Source organism: Leptosomus discolor, chromosome 10 (assembly GCF_034619465.1).
Source record: "Leptosomus discolor isolate bLepDis1 chromosome 10, bLepDis1.hap2, whole genome shotgun sequence".
NCBI lineage: Eukaryota > Metazoa > Chordata > Aves > Leptosomiformes > Leptosomidae > Leptosomus > Leptosomus discolor.
In genome coordinates, this window is record NC_141400.1 from 8089089 (window position 1) to 8115463 (window position 26375).

The following is a 26375-nucleotide window of genomic DNA, read 5'->3' on the forward strand; positions in this document are numbered from 1 at the left end:
TATTGAACTTCCAACTCCAAAACCCGTGATATATTTGACAACTTGATCTAGATTTCTTACTGGGTGTTTTTACATATGGAACATTTCATAACACATTCCTCCATTATACTAAGTGTCTAAATCAAATGTGTCAAATTGAGTCCTCTCGAGGTTCTTAGTTCATATTTAGATACCTCAGCAAGAACATTTTGCAGAGGTGATTTTCAAATTTCAAAATTCCTGAGCAAACCCTTTGTTATAAATTGGTACCAGAATTGAAAACATTGGCCTAGATGTTTGTCACTAGTTTTTGAAATCTATAATTTCTGTCTTTCAAATAAAGCATTATTCAACAGCCAAAAGAGTAAAGCTACTTCTTTCTTATTTGGTTTTAAACATTAATTTACTCCCCACAATTTCATTGGATGTGGGATTTTTTAAAAGTCTCAGTAGTCTTAGTTCTAGTATTCAAAGCTGACAAATATAACAGATAAATTAAATTTATTCTGTTCAACTGACACCTTGAAACTATAATGTACTGAGCAACAGCGAAATTGTGATATTCAAGGTTCGTGGCTACAGGCAGGAACATGCAATACAATTCAAAAAAGGAGGGATGCCAAGATCATTTAAACTTCTCTAATCCTTGGTTAGAGAAACTACTCCAGTCCTGCCTTCTCTCCACCCTATATTTCCCGTGCTCCACTCCTTTTTAATTTTAACTGATAGTAACGCAAATGGCTGTTAATGTTTGTGAAGAGACTCATTTCCTCCTATAGTGGCAGTTATGTTAAACAATCTTCCTGTCAGGAGTAAATTTTAACCGGACTGGATGATCCTTTCATGAGGTATTGCAGACCTGTTCTCCCAGTACACCCTTGAAGTCTGGCTTCAGAAACATATATTTAAACAGACATACATAAGACTGATTACTGATGCACTTAGTTCTCTAAATTGCAATCCAAAGAATGAGAGAAAATCCTTTCACTGCATCTCCCTTTGTTTGCTCTTCTAGTAACTGTTAAACAAATCACAATAGCTACAAAACTCATCTAAGAAATCATCATATGCTCAGATTTTTCTTGTAGACATGTACCAGACTCTACAGTTTGCAGAGTTTCATTTATTTATTGTCTTCTCTGCTGTGTTTATTTACTGTGATATAGTAGCTGACTGAACTGTACGGTTGCATTAATCAAAGATTAAGGAGCATTTATTTCCACACTAGTCCAAGAGTTTACAAGTAAGCAGGCAAAAGTGCTGGTAGAGAAAAGTAAAAAGCGGTTCTTATTTTGTTGTCTTTATCTGAAATTGCACACAAAAATTTACAGACCAACCTATTTTTAAACGTGTTAATACTTTATAAGCAGATTTTATCTTTAGCTATTCCTTGAAGTCAGTGAAGTCAAACCATTGGCTCACAATTCAAGAACTGTGGCAAGATGGTAGCCTCAAACCACAGAATAAGCTTAGTCTTAATTACCTTCCCTTTCATCCGCAGGAGGTGGTATAAGAATTCTTAATTTAATATCCTCTTCTTCTTACAATGCAGTTCCTCTGAGAGCTATTATATGAAAACAGTTTGAACTATGCTTTGAGGGGTGGGTTGCTTTGTTTTATTTTTACCTGAAGAGTCCAAAAGAAAAAAAAAAAAAAAAGACACCTGAAAGAAGTAAACCCAACCTTTCCATGCACTGGAAAGAACAGATTTTTGCTTGTATATTTAGAACTTCCGTGTTTGTGAACAGCAAGCTTTTAAGACCCAGTTTTGGGATCATGTGACAGTAGAACAAGTTGAAGAATGAACATAGGGATGGTGATAAAGACTAGGCTTTCTAACAACATTTTTATAAAGATGTAATTGCTATGTGGTTTTATACCTTTTTATGGATTCAGCACCAAGAGCAGAAGAAGAAAAACATTTTTACCAAGCTGTGAAGTCAAAACGTTACAGAAACAAATCCTGATATACCTAAGTAAAAAAAAAAATCTTATAAACTTCTCTGAGACTTGTGTGACTGAGGTTGATTGATGCTTTCACTTTTAAAACCAAAACATCTTATGAAGGTAGTCATACATAGATAGATAGGCTGTTTAGGCCTGATTCATAAACTTGTCATTTGTGAGGTCACAGGTCATATTTTATTATCTTTTATTCTGTATACATTCAAATTTTTAATCCATATTCAGAGGTCGTCTTGAATTGTGAACCATTTTCTTCTTCTTTTGGATATAAGTGTGAGAAAACCAAGTATATGAATCACAGAGAAGGCGTGGCATTTTTGAAAAGATGGATATTACGTATAAGCATTATTTTATGTGTATATATAAACAGAATTAAAGCAAGTGTATCATGGAAAAATTACATTCTTTTAACTGACTTCTAACATGTAACCTTGATAATTATAATGCAACACACCTCCCAGTCCTGGTCTCAAGCGGTTATCATAACCATCCAGCAGACGATCCAATATTCTGGTAAATACTGTGGTGTTGTCTTTAAGTTCATCTTGTGACGAGGTTTGTCCATAGCTGAAATACAGAACAGTTAACACTGAAAAACAGTAATCCACCAATAACCTCACAAAACAATAATTCCAAAATTGTTTAATCTTGCTTATACTGGTTCCTGGTTACAAAATCTTCTCCATAAAGCAAGATTGGAGTGCTTTATAGGGTTCCTTCATTTAAACATTTTCTTCTTAAATTGATCATTTTTTGTGAAGTCATAGAAAATCAGTGTCTCTCTAGGAAAGGTAAGAAAATAGAATGTCAGTTCTGTAACGTATATCTCATTATTCATGAATGGTTATAATGTTCTAATATGTGTGTTCTTCAGGAAAAGGCTCATTTGTCAGCAAAAGATAGTGTGTTTAATTCATGGTAGTTATAAAGGGTTTGCATACAAAGAAAGATAGAATAATTTAGAACACTGGCACTCAAGTACTGAAAATAAGTGTTAAAACAAAGATAAAACAAAAATACAGAGATGTCTTTATGAATACAGGAGTAAATCAAGTGAGTGTGCATTTTCATACATCAAGATATATTTTCGTTTTCCTTTATTTCCCATTTTCCTTTAGCAATTAGGTTTAGAGGAATACATTCAACTTTTCCTTACAAATGTGTAACAAAACCATCTGTTGATATGGAAATCTCTCATGTCTATAAAGCTTCATTTACAGATCCCTAATGTATTATCTCTAACTCAGCCAAAGGTCCTGAAATTTTGCTTGAACAAAGATAAAACTAAGCTCTTTGAACTCAGCTACCAAAATCTTACTTCCATCAATACAAATCAGAATTAAATCCTTGGGCTTAGTGGTTTTTGTCTGCTGTAGATGACATCAGAATCAACCTTTTTCTTAAACCTGAAACCTTTACCAAATCCCCTGTCATAGCTGACTCCCTTAATCATAAATTACAGTAGCCTTAAAGCCAGACACAGTATTGTTTTTTATTAATTGCTAGGAAGACTTCCATTATAAACGTGTAGTCATCATGACGAAAAGCAAAAGTGCTCTTTCTAAAATATCATTTTGTTGCACACATTGCTACTGAACTGGATAAACAGTGCACTGCCAAAAACTTCTGTTAGGATCAGGTCAAGTCACAAAAGTGATTCTTCCATTGGGCGGCTTGTTATCTCTACGGCTACGGCAATACGCAGGTCCCAGTGCTCTGACAGTTGTTCCTGCTCTAACCAGCACAGACCATTTAAGAGGAATATACTGTTACATGAAATGATCTGATTCTGTTTAAATACCTACGAAATTGTTTTCTGTAAGCTGCATCAGTCAAACATCCTTTGTGTATCCCATATGTATATTCCCCTTGTATCAAATACAGAGAGAAGGAGGAAAGACACCCTGAATACAGGTACTCTGGAAATGCTGCCAAGTTATTTTGCAGTACAGGTTTGAATATGTAACACTACAAATTTAAATGAGTTTCAGAACAGACACTCATGGAAGTTTTACTAACTTCTGTTCTATTTCGATAGGATGTGACTTTATACAGAACAATTTTCAGGGTATTTTAATGCATATAAACCTTTGTTTCTAATGAAGAAGACAAAATCTCTTAACAGTTTTTAGAAATACTATGAGTTTCCTCTAGCCGTATCATATAATTTCACTTAATAAAAAAATAGGTTAGTTTCTATTTATTTTTCCTACCTAGTGTTGAATTTTAAATGGAGATATTAATTTCTTTTTCTTTTATGCTCCCTCGATATTACCAAATAACAAGTTCTCCTGCTTTCTCCAGCGAGTATTATCTTTCAAAGGATCATTCCTCATACGCCTTATGTAGAATTGCAACACAGGACTTTTCACTAGATTAAATTTTATAGTAGCACTCATTGTCAGTAAACAAGGTGCTGTACATACATATCTCAAGGGTAGCAGAAGGTCATCGGGACTGAGGTGGCAAAAGGATATAAAAACACTTCAGAAATTTTAGTGTTAAATAAATGTTTGCGGAAGAGGCGTCAGACAGACAGACTGGTGGCAGTGCAGTCGGAAAGGATGCAGTACCACACACCGCTTCCTTTCTGGGTGTCCCACTTGTAAGTACCCTTACCTGGTCTTCCCACCATTTCATCAGAGGTAAAAAGCACCATTAGGGCTGGTTTTAACTGACATATGGTCACAACAGGAAGAATCTGAACATTTGTATACATATGAAGTGTACTGTAACTCCAGAGGGACTGAGATTTTTCATTCAGAACATACACATTAAAATAGTCCTAATGATGGGGTTTTTTATGACAAGAAGAATGATACGGAAAGACAGTGTCTTGCAGTATCACAGACACTTTATCTGTTTCATCAATTGTTTCTTATCATAAAGGATTAACAGCACTCCAGAAGAAAAGGCAAGGGAAGTTACTACAACAAAATGGCTTTAGAAACAGATATATTTTGTGTGAAGTGTGTACATTTTGAGGAAAAAGGGACTGTATGTGATTGTGTTTTCACATTAAACCACAGTATAATAAAAAACTGTGCACTAACTCCATCTACAGGTCATTATAATGCTGACATACCATATAATTTTTAAACACTAGTCCGATATGTTTTAATTCTCACTTTAAGAATGCACATGCATACATTACAGATATAATAAATATATGTACACGTACAAATGTACACATATCTATATAATCATGTTTTCACAAAATTCTATTGCTAGGCCAGATGAAGTGTTTCATGCATACTTCAAATTTCACATTTCTTAATATATTATCAATATAAAGGTATTGCTTCTAAAATGTCACCTTTATTCAATACAGCAATTGTTACATGAATCACCCACTATTATTCTTTTTTTCTTTTTTTTAGAGGAAATGCTTGTGCAGATGAACCTTTGCCCACTCCACTCTCTTTAAAATCTTCAAGGCAGCCAGAAGATAAGTTTATCTAGAGCTGTGAAAGCATAAGGAGACACTATGGAGATCAAGACACAAATAGATCTTTTAGGGATGACTGTTCACAATATGGAATTTCTACCTCTGTTTGGTCGTTAGGTAACATTATCGATAGGACATTACTATTTTTAAAATGCAGAAATATATCTGTGACTCTTCTTAAACACCTTGACTGAATTTTGAATTGCAGAGAGTACTTCAAGTATACTCCAAACTGCTTTATAGTCTTTAGTTAACCTACTAGTTGTTAGATGAAGTGTTGTATGACTAGAAATAGTTCTTAATACTAATGCTATTTGTAGATTATGATTTCAACATATATTTCATAAACATTCAATGCAGCATGGTCTTTCAAGCATAAACTCTTACAGGGTTTCAGCTTAGAAATTCTGCTTCATCCAAGCACTCTTCCTGGACAGGACAACACCAATGTCCTGTCCAGGAAGCCCTACTTCAGATCTGCAAAACCAGATACTAAGTTAGGACACAATCCTGACCCACAAAGTGAAAGTTTTCCCTCTGCTTACAGGGACAATAAAGTTACTAAATAGCACTTAAATGAGATTTAAAAAAACTTAATTACACTTTTTTTTTCTCTCTAAAGAAACCTGTATTTCTGAGCAGGCATTATGTAAGAGTAGAAAGGATTGCACAGGTGTTTAAGAGGTAGTTTAGTTTCAATTTGTTTCAGAAAGCTTTTCCTTTTTTTTTTTCACGATATTGGAAAAAAGATGTTATGCAAACAAATTGTAGTTTTCTTTCAGTCTTCCCTTATTTAGATATTTAGATTTAGCTGGGATTTGAACAGGGATTAACTTTCCCCACTACACTTAGTAGTAGTGCAGCCCATGCAGTATTTATCTTATGCTGCTACATTAAATTAATGTTCCCAAAATATGTCGGTGCATTAAAAAATATCTCCCACCTTCTTTCAGTCAATGCATTCAGAAGGAGGCTCCAGGCCCAGAGGCAGTCACAAAGCACCAGGAGTCTCTTCATGGTGGGCTCTGAAACTAGAAGGAAAATAATCATCAACATCCCCTACATTAAAACAGGTACCAAGGAAAACAAAGTCTGACTTTGGAAACTTTTGCAGAATAATTTGATATCAGTCAATGACCTCACAATACTACAGCTCGTGTCATTGAGAATAAGAGAGCACGGCCTTGGCTATTCTCCTGTTCGCCTTCTACTCTTAGACACAGAGGCTTAAGGTGGGATTTATTTTGCAGTAAGGGTGTATTCTTGTTTGCATTATTCTTGAGCTTTAACAAAAACAATTATGAGTTAAAGCTGCTGTCCCCAAACTCTGGCAGTTCTTACTCAGTTTCTGCCTGTGTTGAAAATGTGACAAGGCATGTCCATAACATTTCCAGATAACCAAGGGTAATTGGTTTTTGTCTGATATGAACTAGTCTGAGTCCTTCCAAACCTCTTGGAAGGTGTCAGTGTGTGGTAGTGTGACTGAGGAGAGCAGTGCTTCCCTCACAGCCACTGCTTTGCTTTGATGTGATGGAAGCAACTTTCTTCCACAGATATTACTACTCTCCTCTTCCCTAAATTATTAGTGTCAGAGAAGGAGTAAAATGATCAGATTCTGACTCTGTGATCTGTGCTACATATGCACACTAATATTTTTGTTGGGCTAAAGGGCATAATTCATAATCAAACCATGTGCTGACAACCTACACACCATCTCCTAAATCTCTACCAGTCTCTGCTGCTAGGAAATGTTTTTGTATTAGTAGCCTTCTCCTCTCCAAATGCCTCCTGTCCTCTTGCCAGACCTCACTGAGTTGCTCTCAGTTTACCTTTGAGTTAAAAAGAAACACAACTCAGAAGGTTTCTTTCGATTTCTAATAAACCACAAAACACAAAGTAGATGATATTTGTGGAATCGGTGTTCCAGATTCAACTGATTGCCCAGGAGATTGCAGGTCCCTTCACATATCTATATACTGTGTCAATTCTTAGTATTTGTTACATTAAATAAAGGGCAACAAAATACGAAGCCTGTATTTTCCCCCAATAGTGAACTGGAGGGTTTTTTTAAATGCCTGAGAAAATGAAGCACTGGACATGGAAATGTTGTACCTTTAAATAAAGCTACCCCAATTCACTGCACACTCTCAGGGACAATTTAAATCAATAAAATATCATTACAAAGCAGTATGTAAGCAATGAGATATAATTAATGCGTTTATAGCCAAATGATCAGCAGACAAGCATTGAGTGGGGCTGAGCTAATCTAACTGGATAGGAAGGAGCTGGATGTGGCAGGAAAGCGTGGATAAAGATCTTTAGGGACGAGACTGCATCTTAACTTGCCCTGTGATCAGCCTCCTTACAAAGGGAAAGGCAACATCTGTGGCTTCAAAAATCGCCTTCTCCCGGTCCTGCCAACTTCTGCCTTTGCAAAAGGCTCCTCGGGATAAAGAACGGAAAGTGAATTATTCTGAACTATCTTGATCTGTTGAGCTCCATGCTCGCCCCCCCTCTCACTGCCACCCCCCGCTTCAATAAACCCATGCAGGCGCTATAATTCCTGGAGAAGGAAAGTTTCTTGCAGCTGGAAAAAGCAAATGTTAACAGAGACTTTCAAGGAGCATTAAACACCAGCAGCCCCCAGACCCTGGCCTCCCCCAGCCCGCACCGCCTGTGAAACTAGCTCTGGTTTTCCGATTCAAAATGGGAGAAAGAGCCACGCTTCTGGGAGAATTTCAGCAGCGCCCACTGGAAAAAAAAAAAAAAAAAAAAAAAGGGGGGCGGGGGGTCATTTTGATGCATTTTTTACTCCCGGTGAGGGACTTGCCCATCTCTGAGGCGCAAATGGAGACTTGTTTTCTTCCCAGCATTTCAACTTTGTATTTCCCCCTCACCCTGAGAAAGCCACCCCTCCCACCGCCTCCCTCGGAGAGAAAAAAAAAAAAAAAAAAAAAAAAAAAAAGCGCCCCAAAACCAAAAAACCCTTTTCCAAGCGACCGGTGGCAATCAGTCCAGGGTAAAAAATAAATAAATAAGATAAATTACAGTGCCCATCGATCGCTGCGGATTTTCAGGCTGGAGGGGTAAGGAAAAATCACACCGAGCGGCGGTACCTGCGGAGAGCGGGGAGAGGAGCCGCCTGCGCGCCTGGACGCGGTGCCCGCAGCAGGGAGCGCCCGGAGGGGTGCGGCGCGGCGCGGCGCGGGGCGCGGGCGCGGGCGCGGGAGCGGCCGGCCGCCCGCCCTTACCGGGAGCCCCTCGGGCGCGGGTCCGCGGCGCCGCTGGCCGGCTCTGCCGGGGCTGCCTGCCCGCCCGCGCGGCGCGGAGGCTGCGCGGCTCCGGCTCCGCCGCTCACTCCGCTTCGGCCATCGCCGGCGCCGCCGCTGCTCCGCTCCTCCGGGCTTAGCACCCAAATTTCTCTTCCCAATATTCCGGCCGCCGCTATACAACAAAAGCTTTCTCTTTACCAAGACAGTAGTAATACGTCCCAGGGTAAACCGGATGTGAAATAGGCTGTGACTTCATGCCAGAGAGATTTTATTTTAGAAAGGAAGGTGGTACCAAGCTCTCATCTAGAGACCAATCCGCCCATTTTTTATATGCAGCACAATTTAACTTCCAGTGCTCTCGCCCTAATCCCTTTCTCTCTGGCTGCAGACTCAAATCCTTCTACAATCTGCAGCGCTAGGATGATCTGGGGGGAGGCTGCCCGGCGGGGGGGAGCCTGCGCTGACAGTCTTTGGACACTTGCGGTTTACAAAACAGGCTATTTTAAGGGTCGTGCATTAAAAGCATAACCGATCTGCTTTAGCGTTCAACCTTTGATCGAATATTTAATAAACATGAATGAAGGCTAGCTCGAAATGTCGGGGACGCAGCGCTACGCGTGTGCGCCCATGGACTGTGTGTACCTATAGGGACCAGGCGGTAGCCTATGGATGCAGCCGCACGGGGACAGGGGTGCCGTGCGATCCCGTTAAACCCAGGTACCACGCATTCTGGGCGAGACCCGCAGGAGAGCGGCCCCGGGACCCGCTGGCTCGCCCGCACTTTCACACGCCCTTTGGCGGCGGGTGCCACGTTCGCCCCGCGCGGCCGCAGGGCTCTGCCCAGGGCTGTGCCGGGGGCGGCCGCCCCCTGCCCCGCCGCACCGCTCTCCAACGGGGCCGCGGGGGCCCAGCGGCGGCCCTGCCCCGGCCCCGCCGCCCCCCCCCCCCCCCCCCCCCGGTGCCCGCGGCGGACCGAAGCCGGGACGGCCCCGCGCCCCGCCGGAGCCCGCGGCGGCCGCGCCCGGTGGGTGCCCGCGGCGGGAGAGGCGCTCCCGGCTGCCCCCCCGGGACGTGCGTGGTGGCCCGGCCCCGGCCCACCTGTGGTCACCGAGGGGCACGGTTCTGCTTGAAGTTAACGGCAGTTTAACCCCCAGCCCGCACCGTCCTCTCCTCAGGTGTGCGCAGACCGGGCGGCTCGGCGGGCGCCGGTACTTCTGCGGAGAAACAAGGAGAAAGTTGGATGCCTCAGGTACGGGGAGGGGTCGGGATGCCGGGAGAGCGTCACGCAGCCGCCCACCTGCCCACCACAGGTTATCGTGGCTTTAGCTCAAGGCACCTTTCATCAGCTCCGAGCCTTCTGCAGAAATGTCAGACGCTGCGAGCTGCCACAAGCACGGCATGGTCAGCTGTCTGAGCTCTGTTTAGTGTAAAGATAAAATGAACTCCTCAGCCAACAGTATCTGCTACTTATAAAGCACTACCAGCACCCATAGGGTGGGAAAAAAAATCCTTATATGGTATGCACCTATAGGATTTCAAATACTGTCTACTTTCCCTCAATGCCATCACCGATCCAATTTCTTTTCTCTCCTATGATGCTGCTCCAAGGGAGGTCAAAATCCACATATTTGTCAGAGATAACCTGAATTGGTATCCTATGTCGCAGCTAAACTATCTATTGCAAGCTTTATCCAGATTTTTAAATGAAATATTGCACATTCTAAGATCCTTCTGAAATACATGATGTGTTTGTCTTTGTAACCACGTGAGAAAGATTTGATGTGGCCCAACAAACCAGTGACATTCATAGCTAAGGCTGGCAATGACTTCCAAGGTGGCAGTCATTTTGGATAAGTGCCTGACACAACAGTCTAAACACTGCAACGATCTCCCTAAGCGTAAGGAAAATAGAAATTTTGTTTATCAAAGTCCCCTAGTGCACCAAGTTCACCCAGTCATTGTGATCAGCATTAAATAGCCACAGGTTATTTTAAAGACTTGCAATGGACTTTTTGCTTGGTTTTCTGACACTTCCAATGTAGCTCATCTCACTTTGATTCAAGGTTGTTAGCGGTGCAAAGAAAAGTAGGCAACAGAAAAACCTACTGACTTCCTAAGGAAGCCATAAGTAGTAACTCTTCAACTCACTAACACATAGACACACATGCTTAGTGGACAGAGGTATTTTCAAAAAAATGCAATGTTTTCCCCTTTATTTGCTCTTAGCTAACATAATTTACTATTTTTTTATCTGTGCACTGAAGAATGAGAGGGTTTTGCTTAAGCAACAAGTAAGTTGAGGTCCTCAGCTGAGTTTACAAAAACAGCACAAGGGATTTTTATTAAAGCAGATGGACGTCATATGGCTGTAAAACCACGGAGATTCCTTGCCTTGTCACTCAGGCATTAATTATACTATCTATAATGACCTTAAACTACATTTTCTAGATGAAAAAATAAACAAATATTCAACATAGCTCCAGTATTTCATTTGCCCCTTCATTTCTCATGCACAAAGAAATTGTGAGAACATTTGCTGTATGTCTGTCTGTGATAGGTAGCTAGACAGACAGATGGGCTGAAAAGTGAATGGCTAGAGGTTCATGTACCTCTGTGCACCAAAATCCAAGCAAGTGGGCAGCTGGAGTAGTTTCAGAGTCCATGAGATATAACCTTGCATCGTATAGTTTTGTTCTTGACTTATTTTAATTAGTATATGAACAATGGCAACTCTTTTTATTTTAGTAAAGTTGTCAAGAGTTATGCAGGATGGTCTTTGCCTCCATGGACAGAACAGCTGTGTGCCAAGGGATGATACGATTTTCTGCGTTCTCCCTGAGTGAAAATATTGACCTAAAATTGGAAGTTGCTTGTTCTTTCTCTAATTCTCATCTGCTCAGAAAGTAGGACAAAACTATTTTTCGTCCATGGCTGAGATTCCTGTCCATCAGTGCTCACATGTAACCCAGATTTTCCCTTTTCTTTTCAAAGGCTGTATTCACAGTTATCATGTCATTCCATAGTAAACGCTAAAAAATATTTGGATGTAATCAAACAAATCAGCTGGTTTATGATGGATTGTGGTAACAAAATAACTATTTTTGAGGGGAAAAAATTTTAAAAGAAAACATGATTTATTGTTACCAACAGAAATGCTCTGTCGAAGAACAAGTGCTAAGTGGGAGAGATGTGTCTTTCGATTCTTATTTTTTCCCTTTCCCATCCAAATTCCACTGACCTAATCCAAACACCACTAAGGGTAATGCATTCATGAAATAAGTACATCTGTGGGTTTCAGGCTCCTAACCTAAGAGGATATCTTTGGAAATCTCAAGCTATATATAGGAATGTGTATGTTACCAGACTGAGGGGTCATATGATTTCCTTCTTGAATGAATTGTTCAAATGAGAAAGGAAAGATGCATTTGAACTTATGTCTTCAAGTAACTCAATATTAGGTGATGTGCATCTCACAGCATGGGTTTACGGTCACATTTGGAAAAGGAAGATGTCAAGAAGACCTACATTTTTTTTCAAGCCAGCTTTATGACTCCATAAAGTTTTCAAAAGAGGCTGTGTTAGTCCTGTTACAAGGTAGTGTAGAGCTAAATCCTTTAAAAACAATATTATTAAATCTAAACAGCCAAAATGAACTTGGCACAGCTACTATGTGCAACGCTTTGAACCTTGATGTTAGTGCAAGTGATTAGTAGCAATGAAGTTAGACCAATTGAATCCTATTTTGGTAAAATATATTTATTAAATGATGGATTAAAATTGACATAGAGCAAGATCTTTAAAGTAGTTACAACTATTTTTGGTTTTGAATATCTAGTAAGCAATTTCTGAAAGGAGGCCTATTCCTTAAGGCCTATTCCTGCATCTCCTCTGTGTGTGTATATATATATATATATATGTGTGTGTGTGTGTGTGTATATATATATATACACATACAACATATACACAGACTATTTAAATAGGTCACCAGGGAAGAATTTTTTTTTCCGGTGTTGTGTTTTTTATCATGTTGTTCTTTGTGTGTACAGAATATATATATGTTTTATTTTAGTTTAGGAGCATGTATAAAACAACTGAAATTCCACAGCAGAATGCTTTGACACAGCGTGTCCTGAACAGCCAAAGGATTTGAATACAGCAAATGAAACTCAGAGATTTACTGGCATACAGCAGATCAGATAAAGAATTAAAACAGAAAGACCATCTGCTCCAAAGCTTTGAACTGTGTTATTTACAAGTCCTGCTTGTGTGATTAAATTGAAATATTGTTAAATATATGATTTGAGTTTGATTTCTAATTTAATTTGTTTCAGAAATATATTGAAGAATAACTATTGACCCTTTGGTAGACACAACAAAATTCAGTTGCTTAACTTTTTTTTTTTTCCTTTGATTTACAGCCAGAGTCATGACATACAGGATGACATACAATTGTCAACTAATATTTTTATAAAGGAGAAGTGATGATATTAAAAAAAGTTCACCCTCACTATGCCTCGTTCATTTTACAGTTCTACTCATTACCTCTTTCCTCTTCAAAAAATTAGTAGAAAGAAAAGAACTTCCAGGGAAATACAAATGAGAACCTTCATGAAAACAAGTTGCACTCTTTTCGAAGAGTCAATCTGAGACACAGTGCCCGTTAAAGACATATGAATGTTCTTTCTAGATCTGTGTTGAGAATTGAAAGTAGCATTTCTTTGAATCCATTAGCTATTAAAAATGGAATAAAGATGTAAAATAGCTGAAGCCCAGAAACTTAAAGATGGTGATTGTCTCTTAAATTTTAAAATCTCCAAACTCAGACAGAAACCCCAGTTATTTACAAATCTCTCAGACTTTCTAATCCACAGACAACAATTTATTATGCCTTGAAGCATTGTTGCCAAACATCACCACAAAAGTCAATCTGTAAAGCCAGAAATGGAGGATTCTTTCCTATATAATAATAGTATTTCTTGTCTGATGCCAGAAAGGAAGAATGGGATAATAACCTATTTTCTAAAAAAAAAAAAAAACCTGTGGAATTAATGAAAACAACCAAAAAGAACAAAGGTCACAATTGGGAGCTTGTGGGGATTACAAGAGCCTGGCAAATCCAGTGGTGATCGTTGACAAGATCTTTTTCAGGACGATTTTCCTGCAACAGCTGAATTTGTGTACAGTGGAACACAAACAACATATGTGTTTATCATCTCCTGTGCTCTAACTCACTGCTTCTGATGCGGCAAAGTCTTGACTAGAAATCGACTTCCTGGAGCTTTCATAGTACCTTTAGTATAAATTCCACACACCTGCTACACCTAGGAAGCTCCCCACAAAAAGGGAGGAGCGTATTCTTGTCATCCTGGTGAGGATGTCGTTCAGGTACACTTCAAAAAAAATAAAATAATTTTGTGGGTCACTGTCCCTCCTGTTCTGCATTTGGAAAGAAAGATTTGTTTGGGACTCAGACCTTAAAATTACAGACTTTCGGTTTGATATACTTAATGACAGTTCGTGTGCCTGCGGACCAATGAGCTAATCCGTAATTTCGTAATTTTTTAAGCAACAGTATTGATCCATAATGACAATTTTTCATGAAATGGGATAGGATAAAAAGCTATGTAAGCAAAAGTTCGAGATTATTCAGAGTTCCTGAAGGCTGATGCTTTCTTTCCTTTAAAAAATGTATCTAAGAAAACAATGCTTAGTGCCTTAATAAACCCTTGTTACTTATTACTTGTGGATAAAGAAAATAAGTGACTACAAAAAGGAAGAGAGCAAAGTAAAATAAATATTCACAGAGATAAACAACAAAATAAATTTTAAAAAATTAAGAAAAAAATCAATAGGGAAAAGTTCAGTTCACCTTTGTCCTACTATAATTATTTGCCTTTGATTGAACCAAAAGCTGTGGAGTCACAACATGTCAGCCTGAATTCAGAGAGATGCTTAAAACGTGTTTGAATCCATCCTTATTCATCCAAACACTTAAGAATCCACTTAATGCCATGGGTCATAAATATTTGTAAACTTAAACGTATTGCACTAGGCTGAATTTTGTTGCTTCGCTGCTTTGGAAGCCAAATAACCTGCTGACTTCTTAGATGACCTTAGACACATTTAATTTCTCTCCCTGTCTTGGTGCCTTTATCTAGAATGGGAACATTGCAACCTGAGAAGTTCAATTAGCCAAAATTCCTGTAGATTTCAGTGAGTGCAGTGGTAAGCTGAAGCTTTCCTGCAAATGCTGTTTAGAAACCACGAAAAGTTCGTAAGGCAAAGGTAACACACGCATTAGCCTCTCAGCTGGTTCCCACTGTCATTTAGAGACACATAGTGTTTTGTTCACCCATTTCTCCTCTTTCACTGCCTTCCTCACTTCTTAGAGATGGTGACAAGGAGGCTCCTCAGAGGATTTTATCTTCCAGTTGGACGCACCATATACTTCCTGACTGCTGATGTTATTGCATGGAGATGTACTTGCTCAATTGCAGTAAACGGCCAAAGCACTCTTGCATATACTGTCCTGTTCTGGAGTTTAAAGACTGCCATAGAAACAACAGAGTAAACATTGAAGTGATATTCAGATTTTCAAATTTAATTTCTGTGTGACCTGCTTAGTGCTAAAAATCCAAGTGTAGTCAGGCATAGCAAATACAGGTGTGACTCTGTGAATGTGGAATACACCACAACAATCATCAACAAAGTGATGCTGTAATGGTGTGATTTTACACTTAGCTTTTGCACTGGTCTCTTTCGAAGTCCTTATCCGAAAGATACTAACACAACTCTTTTGCATTTCCTTTCCATTTTAAAATTACTTATGTTTGGTTTATACCTACTGCAAATTGTACAGACAAAACCTGTGTAATTTTCCCAGAGCTGCTGTGCTGGGACAATTGAAGGTCCAGGTGTTAGTGGCAGACATTTACAGGCAGCATAAAAGCAGGGTAGGTTGCATGCAAGCTTTCTCCTGGCACAATGCTCCTGGTTTCTATACATTTGGCTTCTAAGGTGGGTTCTTCTTGATTTATTTTGTGGTTTATGTTGCTTGTTTTTAGTGTCACAGATTAAAACTTGATTTATATTTTGAATTTCCTTGTGGAGCCCCCAGTGTTAGTTAGGCAGAACTGAAATTTCAGTGTTGGATAGAGAGCTGCTTAATGAACTTCTAATTTTTTCTTTCTTGTTGTAACATACTGATTCAACCACATTTCCTGTTCCATCTATTTTATTTATAGAAATGTACCTCACAATTGTTATATTTATATACCAAGCTTTGCAACACGACATCTGCATCTACAGTAGTTTGCCTATGGGGTTGTATTCGATTAGGAAATTATTATATTTGTTCAAGGGCTGTTCAAATAATCAGTGGTCTATACAGGCAAAACCCCAAATAATTAATAATCGGTATTTTATGGACATTATCAATGAATGTAAATAGTGGTTAGAATTGAAACTGTGTTGTAATCTAAATCTGTGCTTTCTTCTAAGGGACAGCTATAACAATATAATTTCTGAAGATCTCTAATAATCCAAGATGATCCAAGTGATATTTTAGAATGTAATCAATAGTTTTTAATGTTGAATAGCATAAACAGTTCTGTAGGTGTAAGGATTGGTTCCCCAGGAATGTAAAGTGGCCCAGCTGTGCTGAGTTCAGCTGGGTTGGTGCAGCAGCTATGGTCTGGTCCTTGCCTACTACCCTGTTTAAACCAACTGAGCAATTGGTATAAGCAGCTAGGCTTGTTCAGGCGATATGTGAAAAGACAGTCAACTTAATGTGAAGCTGTATTTAGCATTCAGAGTCTTTACCTGCTGCTTTCATGGAAGTGTTAATGTTTACCTAATCTTTGTAGCATGGATATTGGTGTGCACTCTTACCTCTTCTGAGATTCCATGTACTAGTATTAATTTGTTTTCATTTTAGAGCTCAAACTGTTACTTATAAAAATCATGAAATGTGTCTGCATAGAAACAGTGCCTCTTCAGTCAGTAGTGGCTCCATAAAAAGGAGTATTGAGTCTTTTCTCTTTTTTTACTGCTGCCAATCAAGAGCAAAGCCACTGATGTTAGAGCAGTATTCAGGCTAACAGTCACTAGTGTGACTGAGAGGGAAACTACGTTTTTATTTGTGTTAGTTCTGCTGTGAAGAAAAGAGCTGTATATTTTTGAGAGTAACTCAGTGGCATGGTCGTGGATCCACCTTCTCGATTAACACTGTCTACCCTTGCTGAAGGGAAAGAGTGCACGGGCTTTGAACAAATAGATGTTATTATTAGCAATATTTCATGGACTGATGAGAAAGTTGACTTTCTCATTTTGTGGTAAGGTATCAAGAAAAGGAGTCTGCTGTTCATTTTGAGAGTAAAACTCTGCTCTGCAGGTCATTAAAGGCAGGGCTCATCTAACACTTCTTCAGCTGTGACTACTTAAATCCATGAATTCTCACAAGAGAATGATAAGATGACTCAGTTTACTTTTTTAAAGAGGTTGTTGAAATGGAATGAATCACTTTCTCACAGGAATATATCCCATTCTATTAGACAATACTAATAAACATTTAGCTAAAACTTGGTTCCATAAATGGATTAAAGGATTGTAAAGTTTGGTCCACAGAATATTGCTGTTTTCTAGCAGTTCTGGAGGGTTGGGTTTTTACAGTTTTATAATTTGTATCTGATCATTCTAGAGTTCAAGAAAAATATGCAGCACAACAGTATTTTGATACTGAGCCATGTGTGATGCTGAAGTGGTATCCCATGTTTTTTTGGGACAAAACCCCCAACCATATTAGTATATGAGATCACTTGTCAACAGTGAAAATACTTCCCTCATTGCATACTAAAAGCGGAGTTATTCACTAACACACATATAATACAAGTAAGAATTTCAGAGGCCTGAATATTGAAATGGCTTAAGTCTGTGTCATAAAGCAATTGACATGTGACATTTGTCATATCAGAGGCTGCAGCAAAAACTTTAATCCCTTTGTAGTGGTGTCGTGAACTTCTCTCACCTGTTAGGGATGTGTATGGCCCTATGACTGAAAGACTGGTGGTATGTTCTTTGATTATGCGTAGAAATAGTAGCTAAAATATAGGAAAGTGTGCTTTGCCTAGGATGACAAAGAAAGGGTGAAGGCCCTTCTCTGGAGACGATGATACAAACTAAACATGTGGGAGAGCAAACTAGCATGTGCCTGCAAATACAACTGGTTAGTAGACACAATTGTAGTTATTAAAACCTCTCAATGCTAGATTCTTGGCAGGCAGCTACTAGAAAGGGCTCAGCCTTGGACCCTGTTGTGTCATATCCCCCTCCCCGCCCCAAGAAGGAAAAAAAAAAGGAAGTAGTAAAGAAAGTTTTCCAAAGGCAAAAATTTCACTAGCAGAAAATATCTGCTGTATAAAGTAAGGTCTGTCAAAACCACAAGTTTTATTGCCATTTAGAGGAATTGGAGAAAGGTTTTTATCGAAATAATTCTGTCTGTAACTTATTTTTCTACCTTTTTTTGTCAAAGAACAGAATATGCACTCTTCACGCTTCCTCACCACAGTTTTTCCATGAACTTTTTCTTGTTTTATCTTTTCATTGTTCTTGAAATTGAGTAATATAGGAAAAAAAATGATCAGTCGCCTAAGCTACTCAAGCATTTTTCCCTACTTTTGAAATACATGTTCATCAGCATAATTATTTCTACTGTCTAATGCTAAAACTTCTTTTCAATGAATACATTGTTGTACACATATGCAGGAGTGGGTAGCAGGCTGTAGTTCAGATTTTCCCATTAAAGCTCTAAGGTTTTTATTTTCTAGGTAGCATAGCAGGAATGCAGGTATTTTAGAAATTCTTGCAATATAAATACTGAAAAATCAAAATAAGAATGTACTTCAAAAGCAAAATTGAAGACTCAATTCTGTGAGATCTACCACCTTTAAGGTAACAAAGAGGGGTTATTCTCAGCTGTTCATGGCCCTGTGGCTCGTGCACACGTGCTGACATTGTCCATGCACTGTAGGAAAAACCCATTACATACTACCAAGAGAAGACGCCAGCAACCATCTTAATCCTGAATTCAGTGAGGCATCTAGGAATTGCTTCGATTTCTTAGGGATTCATAAATGAGATAAAGCAGCAATTGTACTGTTGACTGCTTCTTCTGACCTGATGAGTACTTACTGTTAGTAACACTGTCCATTGTAGAAAAGCACTTTAGTCAAAGGTAGCCTTGTTTAGAAACTCATCTAAAAGATGCATTTATGTTAGTGTTTTGTCTGTATTGTGTGGCTTTTTGAAGCAAATCTGGCTATTCCTATTTATTGAAGTTTGGCTCACATTAGGGAGGAGTTTCAGAACATGGAAATTCAAATTATTAAAAATGAAACAAAATCAGGTGATAGTCTCCAGGTGTGTATCTGATAAGATCCAATAGCTGGTGGATATTCAGCCCATGGGGCCAGACTAGAAGTAAGCTTCTCAAAAGGCATAAAGGCTGGGTGCTGATCCACTGCATCAGCTGTTCTGCTCTAAATATCTCCATCTACTGGTTTATGGTACTTGACAATACAAAGCCATCCTATAATAATTAGATAGTCATCATAAATTTCATTTTCTATTAATTCACTTTACCTTTTGCTGTGTATTTGGGACCAATACTATACATATTAGGTATGCTAATAGCTATGTCCCCAACCCTCAGAATTCTTTTAGGGGGTGGATCTGCGTTTACCTATGTATGGTTACGCCAGCAGTGTGTTTCCCTGATTTAGACTGTTGCCTCTCTGCTAACAGCAACCTGTGGAGCTCTGTCTCTGCCCTGCCCCCCGCTGCCCCAAAAGGCCTTGACTGTGTAGAATAGTCGGTTACCTGCATCATCAGATCTGCTTGTTGTCCTAAGCATGTTACCTCTATAGGATTGTCAGTAGGGTCCTAGTATCAGTTTAATTTTTCCCTTCTCTGCTGTATGCTGGCATTTCTATGTATGTTATTAGGAAAAATGAGATCAGTCATACAGATTTATTGAGCCAGTACAGTTGAGTAGTTTGGGCAAGACTCTTAATTTGTTGGGCTTTAATTTTTAAAATAATAAAGTACCTTTTGCAAAGTGGGAGTGCTTTGATGATTATTTAAACCAGCAAAGTCAAATACTTGGAACAGTTAGCTCACCCTCTCTAACAAGTCAAGGAGTTTACCGTCATGCAGCCCATCCTGCACCTTACTCCCACTTCCCTTTTGAAAGAGACTTTTCAGTTTACTGTATCAGGGTAGGAGCAAAAGTCTTCCTATAGAAGCAGATTTATGGAGAACATAATGTGAAGTAAGGTCATATGAGTAGAAAGACCTAGAATCAATATCTCCAGTTGTTGTACTTGTGTGTCAGTAGGTGCTGAGAATCAGGACATGCATTTGACAGCAGAATAAAGAGCTTTAAGTACAGTTTGAATAGTACAGACCCTTATCAAGAATAAAATACATAGCTATTTTTGAAAGCTAAAGAATGACTTAGGTTTTTTTCTCCAACGTTTGCATGATTCTGTAAAACCATTTATACAACTAATTAATGGTTTATTTGCATGACTTAAAATGCCACCTCCCTGCGAGTTGTTCTCCCATGTTCTGACGGGGGTTGGGGGTGAGGAAGGTTGGATTTCCTTGTCTTCCTTCTTTCTCATTAGAAATATAAAGGAAATATTTTGATGCTTTGAACAAAACAGACCCCCCCAACAGCTTCAGCACCTGACAATAAACATTTCTTGAGCACTGATCTACAAATGCTATGCAAATATCTGTTCTTAAGCATGTTAGCAGTGCCACTGAGGTCATCAAGATTGCCTACTGTATATTCCTGTGCCTTTTTAAATGGAAGCTTAGGAATTTAAAAAGGTTTCTCGGTTATTCTGTGTTGGATATTGCTGTAAGGGTTCCCCCCACCCTGGAAAGCCATTGACAGAATTTTATATTAATGGTGCAATAAATTCTCTTTTTGACTGTAATCACTAAAAAAATTGACAAGAAAAAGGCCATTCATTCGTATTTCAATTTATATATTTGAATTTTTATAAAGCAAGCACTAGCTATTTAAATACTGTCTGTGGCTGAGCTTATTTAAATAATTCAAACTGGGAGAAAGAACACAGCTTACTACTCAGCAAATCGATTGTCTACGTGTACAAGCTATTGCCAGAGCAGGACCTATTCTTGAACATCTGATAATGACACTGTTTAGAAGTAGAACATTCCATTAAAAGGTTTCTTGACATCAACCAGATTTTATAGAGCTAGATGCTACCAACAAGGTATGCCTCTTCAACTCTTGGACTGGAGTAGGTGCATACATTTGAAACTTGGTCAGAGCAAATGTTTAGTGGAAAACAGCCTTGGATTAACACAAAAGACAAGTTGGCATTTCCATATGTAATAGAATAGAAAGAGTTTTACATATAAAATTTCTTTAACTATACCTTATTATCGTGTATATATATAAACTTGGGTATAAATATATTTACTAGTGTGAAGTCAGTGTGAAATAGCATGTGGCAAAAGCTCAAGATTAGAAGCTTAGTTTTAAGATGTCTTTAGTGAAAAAACACAGGTTATACAATTTCACAAATGTTAGCCTGTTTTATTCCCTTTCTGACTTTTGAGTTACTTAAAAAATTATACAAAAATAGAAAGAGAAAGTACACCAAACATAATTGCTGTTATATAGTGAACAATACTGCTCCCAAAAATGAAAAGAAAAATACTGGTTGAAAAATTTGTGTGCTAAAATTGAGTTATAACTTAGAGTACCATTCATCCAAACAGATTTTACAAAATTATAAAGAGAAACATTTTTGTAATTAGAGTGAATGAATGCATTTATTTCAGAATACTGACTTAACACCTTCAGAGCAACTTCTATGACAGAAAAGCTATTTAAAGGACCACTGCAATGAAGAGTGAGTGACAATATGGAGCAGAACAAAAAGGGACCTCGTTAGTTTTTTTACAGGAGGAAGAAATTGGAAAACTAAAGCTTTCAGAGGGCAAGAGTCAGCCAATGTAACAAAGTCCTTATAAGAACTGTGTCTGTTCACCTATTACATAGCAACCATTGCAGCTGAAATTCAAGTGAGAAGTTGTCTTATGATACTATGGAGAAATGTGAAATGTGCTTGTAAAATGTCCCATCCTCACAGAATTATCTGTTGCAGAACTTAACATAAAACACAAAGATGCAGACGGAGCTGTCCTGATAATGACTAATAAGCAAATACTTATTTACTATAAGACATTCTTGTTTGATAGTAATGATAGTATTTTAGTAAAAATTAAACATCAACATCAGATGCCTTCACATCACTCATACAGTAGGAATAACTTGGAAGTTTTTTATGCAAAAATTTGGAAGCCTTGCTTTACAGTAGGTAGCAAAGCTATTAAGGAGTAGTAATGATCCAGAACTGAACAGGTATTTCAGATAACTGTACTAAATTTGCATTAAAAATTAGCAAAACAGAACAAAAAACCCACCACAGAATTAAGTTTATTGAAGCTCTTTAAATTTGCTAAGAAGTATGTTGGATTATTCCATTGTTACCACTGCATAAGAGAATTTGTCCCGCAGAGTGGCAGGGAACAGGAAATTAATAGGAAAGCACAATAGGCAAAATGCCTTCAACTTGTTTTAGCACAGGTTTACTGCCATGATGGGAGAAATTTTAAGCCAATGAAAATTGTGGTCTTTAAAAGATTCTGAAGGGTGAATTGTCACCCTTTCTATCTCTGTATAGTATCTATGTGTATTCTCTATTCTTTGATAATTCTATCAGGTCATTTAGTGTAGCATACAACAGTCCTCCTTCTCAGCAGAGGAATGAAGAGGGATTTTATGCCCTACTATCTCTGACAGAATGTTTTATTTCAGTTTTTCTTGCTTCACCAACAGGCAACACCTGCAGGACTTGGTCCCAGCATGCCCTGTGCAGAGGGGTTTGTGCTTCAGCAATGGAGCAGGGCTCTATACCCTTGAGCTTGTCAACAATTGTGAAAACAACTTTGACAGCAGAGAGCATGCATGCATTCACGTTTGTTTAAAGCATAAAACCATGAGACAAAAATTTGCCAAGTTAAAGAAATTTTTCTAATAAGAAATGTACCAAGAAAAATAAAAGGCTTGCACAAAAATAATGAGCACAGGTGTAGCGCCACAGCAAGAGAATCAAGGTGAAGCACAGTCTTGATGTAGGTATCGTTCCTTTGGAAGCATGGGTAGCTGTGAACTAAATTATAACATGCTGGTCCTTATAGACAGTTGTTAGTCCTCTGGATAACACACGTGCTTCTGAATTAAGCTAAGTATCTTGCTGTAACAAAATATGGAGAATTGAAAGTTAAAATTATGAAAACTGTCAAATTTATATTACAAAGAAAATTGCAGCACTGTTAACAGGTCTGGTCTTGAACTTTGCATCTGTCATTTTTGTAAGCCATAATGTTTAAATTCCTCCAGAAAATGCTGTTTAAAAGAGCATTAATATTATATAATTTTAATACATGCATTATATTCTCAACTCCTAGTCTTAATCTCCCAGCACCATTCTTCAACTGTTAATACATTTAGTTGAATAGCTTCTTATACAGGGCTAGAGAGGTACTAACTGTATGCCATGGATGAATTACAGAAGCAATTGAATATTCCAAACATTTATTTTGTGACGTTTCATCAACCCAGAATTTGTAATTCTTTGCTTAGAATGGAAACTACTCAAAAATCAACAAGTAAATCAAGGTTTCTGAAATTCAGTGGCATATGAAAACTGGGGTTTAGCTATTACAAAGGATCAAGATTTTATACATGGTCTGGTTTTGATGACATAACTATAGTTGCTTTTATACCTTATGTCCTAGGTTAAGGATCTCCCTAAATCAAAGATCGGGGAGCTCAGTAAGCTTTATTTATCTTGGATGCTTGTTAGGCAGAGAGTGAGCATGCCCTTGCTCTTAAGCAGTTAAAAACTGTCATTCTTGTCTCTTGGCCTTTTAAGTGTATTTCCAAAGTCTTGTGTCAGAATTCAGAGGAATTTCTATAGAGTTGCTTGGGATATTGGCATCTGTCTTGCTCCCACTTCAAAGCCCCTTTCGTGACTCTTCAGAAGATCAGCACAAGGTATGAGCAGACAAGTAACCAACCTTCACAGGAAAAAAGTGTATGTCTTTTAGGAGCAGCTTTGTGGGTTTTATAGTTATTTTATTTAGTAACAATATTGAGGTATATAAAATCTCAAAATATCCTAATTTTTCTGTATCTCCGGAATCTAAAATCCTACTTCCTAGCCCTAAACAAGACAAGCACCAGCATGAAATTTATCTTTACTTTTTCCAGCTATTATTATACTGCGTCTGTACTTTACTAACACAGCTTCTGACCAAATAAGTAAGCCACAGCAAAAAAAAAAACACACCTAAATACATGAGCTTATAAAGCAGATTCTTTATAATCCACATGTATTTTTTTTTTTAAATAAGAAAAAACTTTAAAAAAAGAGAAGCCCTTTTTATTCTTCCTATCAGTACCATGAGACCTACTGACATTCACATCCAATCTTGTGAGATTTAGCCAGTAGGCAGGATTAAAGCATAGGAACTGATAGAAAACATGAATCTTCATTTCTATTCCTTTCACTTGCACATTTACATCTAGAGAACATCTAGTTTTTCTTGCCGTGGTTTTTCATGTGATTGCTGTATTTCTCCCAAGTTCAAGGACAAACCCCTTAATATATAGTATGATAGTATTGACTGTCAATAACTGTGACTTGTATGGCAAGATATAAAACTTGTACAGATTGGCAAGCTCCTTCAGGGTGTTTTTTCATCAACTCAATGAACAAGGACTACATTCTGAAGATAATATGGATGAGATTTCAATAGGAAGAGAATAATGTTAGCTCTCTGCCCTTGATAAAATACAAGGACCTGACATCTCTTTGATCTCATTCCTTGACAAGACTGGATCATCGCCTCTAGAAAAGCTGAAAAAACCTCTGTAAAGCTAAACCTTGTGGCATCTGGAATTATATGTTCAGGAGTTCATGTTTCTGATAAGATGCTCAAAAGATTACTCTAAAGGCATGTGCGCTCTCAAAAGAAAACTGAGAAATTCTTGCAACAGTTTTTTTGTAGCTGAAGAACATTATTACGGCAAGGATATGTCTGTCACCTGTGCTAATCACTAATGACATACTGTATACATACGTACGTATATGAAATATTACTGACAGCCAAACGGCCAAGAAGCTGTCACAAAGGCTGGTTGTGGCTGCCACTTTATGATGGTAGTTTCAAAGTGGCATAGTTCCCTCTTTCTGTGGGCTGCAAGCATGGAGCAATTTCAAAGCACAAGACATAGCCTACATCAGGCTCCACACTTGCAGAGCCAGGCAGCACAGCACAGTGCGGTGAAGTCTGAAGTGCAAGCATAACCTTAGTATTAACACTCTTGGGGATGCAAGATTCACTGGCTTATCCCCCAGGGCTGTGTTTCCTGTTTGAAATTTGACAGTGGTGGGCAGACCCTGAGGTTCTTTGGGCAAGGTTAAAAATATAGTTCCAGGTTTAACTTCAGTATTGTGTTTCTAATACTTATTTCTACAGCTAACTGAGCAATGCATTAATACAAGGCTTTTGTGAAAAATAATGTCCTCTATAGGCTTCTTCTCTTTAGCTGATATGCTTAGACATATTACAGGGAACCCGGGTTTTCTGGCCATATGCTAAGACTCAGATAAATAAAAAACCCACAATGCCTGAAGAAAGGTCCAAATCTTATAAGCTTTCTGGTGGTAGATGCCTTTAACAGTATGCTGGGGCAAAGCAGTTTTATTTCAGAGACACCACTGACTAAACTTATAAGTGTCACGACTCTCTAGGTCTTGAAAATTTTCCAACCAATTATGTCACCAACACAATTGAAACCAAGAGGAAAAATGTTCACTGATATCAAAGGCAGACAGATTTGGCTGGTTTATTTTTAACCTGCTTAAAATATGAAGTCAGCCAAGATAATGTGTGAGGGCACTGTAACATAATTGAATCAATTTTGGGGAGCGGGTATTGATAACCAAGGTACTTGAAAAAGAATTTGCTATTCAAATGGACATCTACTTAAAAATGAAATTTTAAGTCTTGGTAGACCTTCTAATGAAGGGTACTTTTATACACTGGTTAAATATACTGCAGAAATTGTAGCAGGTCTGGGTGTGATTGTACAAACTGAATACCTAAAGTTGCTTCTGGTCATGCTTTAAACAGACTATCAAGGTTATTTCCTTATTTAGACTATGTCATGTTAGACATGGCAAACTCGAATAAAATTTGGGTACATGTTTTTGATTAAACCTTTAAATGTCTCAGAGGTTCTACGTTATTGTTAAAGTTACATTAACTTAATAAAAAGGCAATCTTGCGTGTGTTCTTATAGAATATAAGTCCTGGTCCTTTTTTTTAAGCTTATAATTATATGTTCTTTTACATAAACAATTCATTACAGCACAAGAGCATAACAATATTAAGTGGAAAAATACACTCTAAAATAGTCAAACCCATACCTTTGCTTATGTATTCTCTTTGTAGCAAAAATTGATCAAGTTAGGGTTTGCTTTTGAGAGGTTTTAACAAAACTTGGCATTTAGTTTAAAACAATTCTCCATTATCTCTGA

At 38.2% G+C, this 26375-nt stretch overlaps 1 protein-coding gene across 1 annotated transcript in view; it reads right to left on the minus strand.

Moving 5' to 3' along the window:
• GABRA1 (gamma-aminobutyric acid type A receptor subunit alpha1) overlaps nt 1–8920 on the minus strand; it is a 40083-nt gene extending 31163 nt beyond the window's left edge. Inside the window, exons 1-3 of the mRNA XM_086471253.1 lie at nt 8863–8920; nt 6336–6423; nt 2399–2511 (exon numbers count right to left, since the gene is read on the minus strand). Of these exons, the coding sequence (XP_086327379.1) occupies nt 2399–2511; nt 6336–6423; nt 8863–8920 (259 nt within the window). The remainder of the gene's footprint in view (nt 1–2398; nt 2512–6335; nt 6424–8862) is intronic.
• Nucleotides 8921–26375: the final 17455 nt, after the last annotated feature.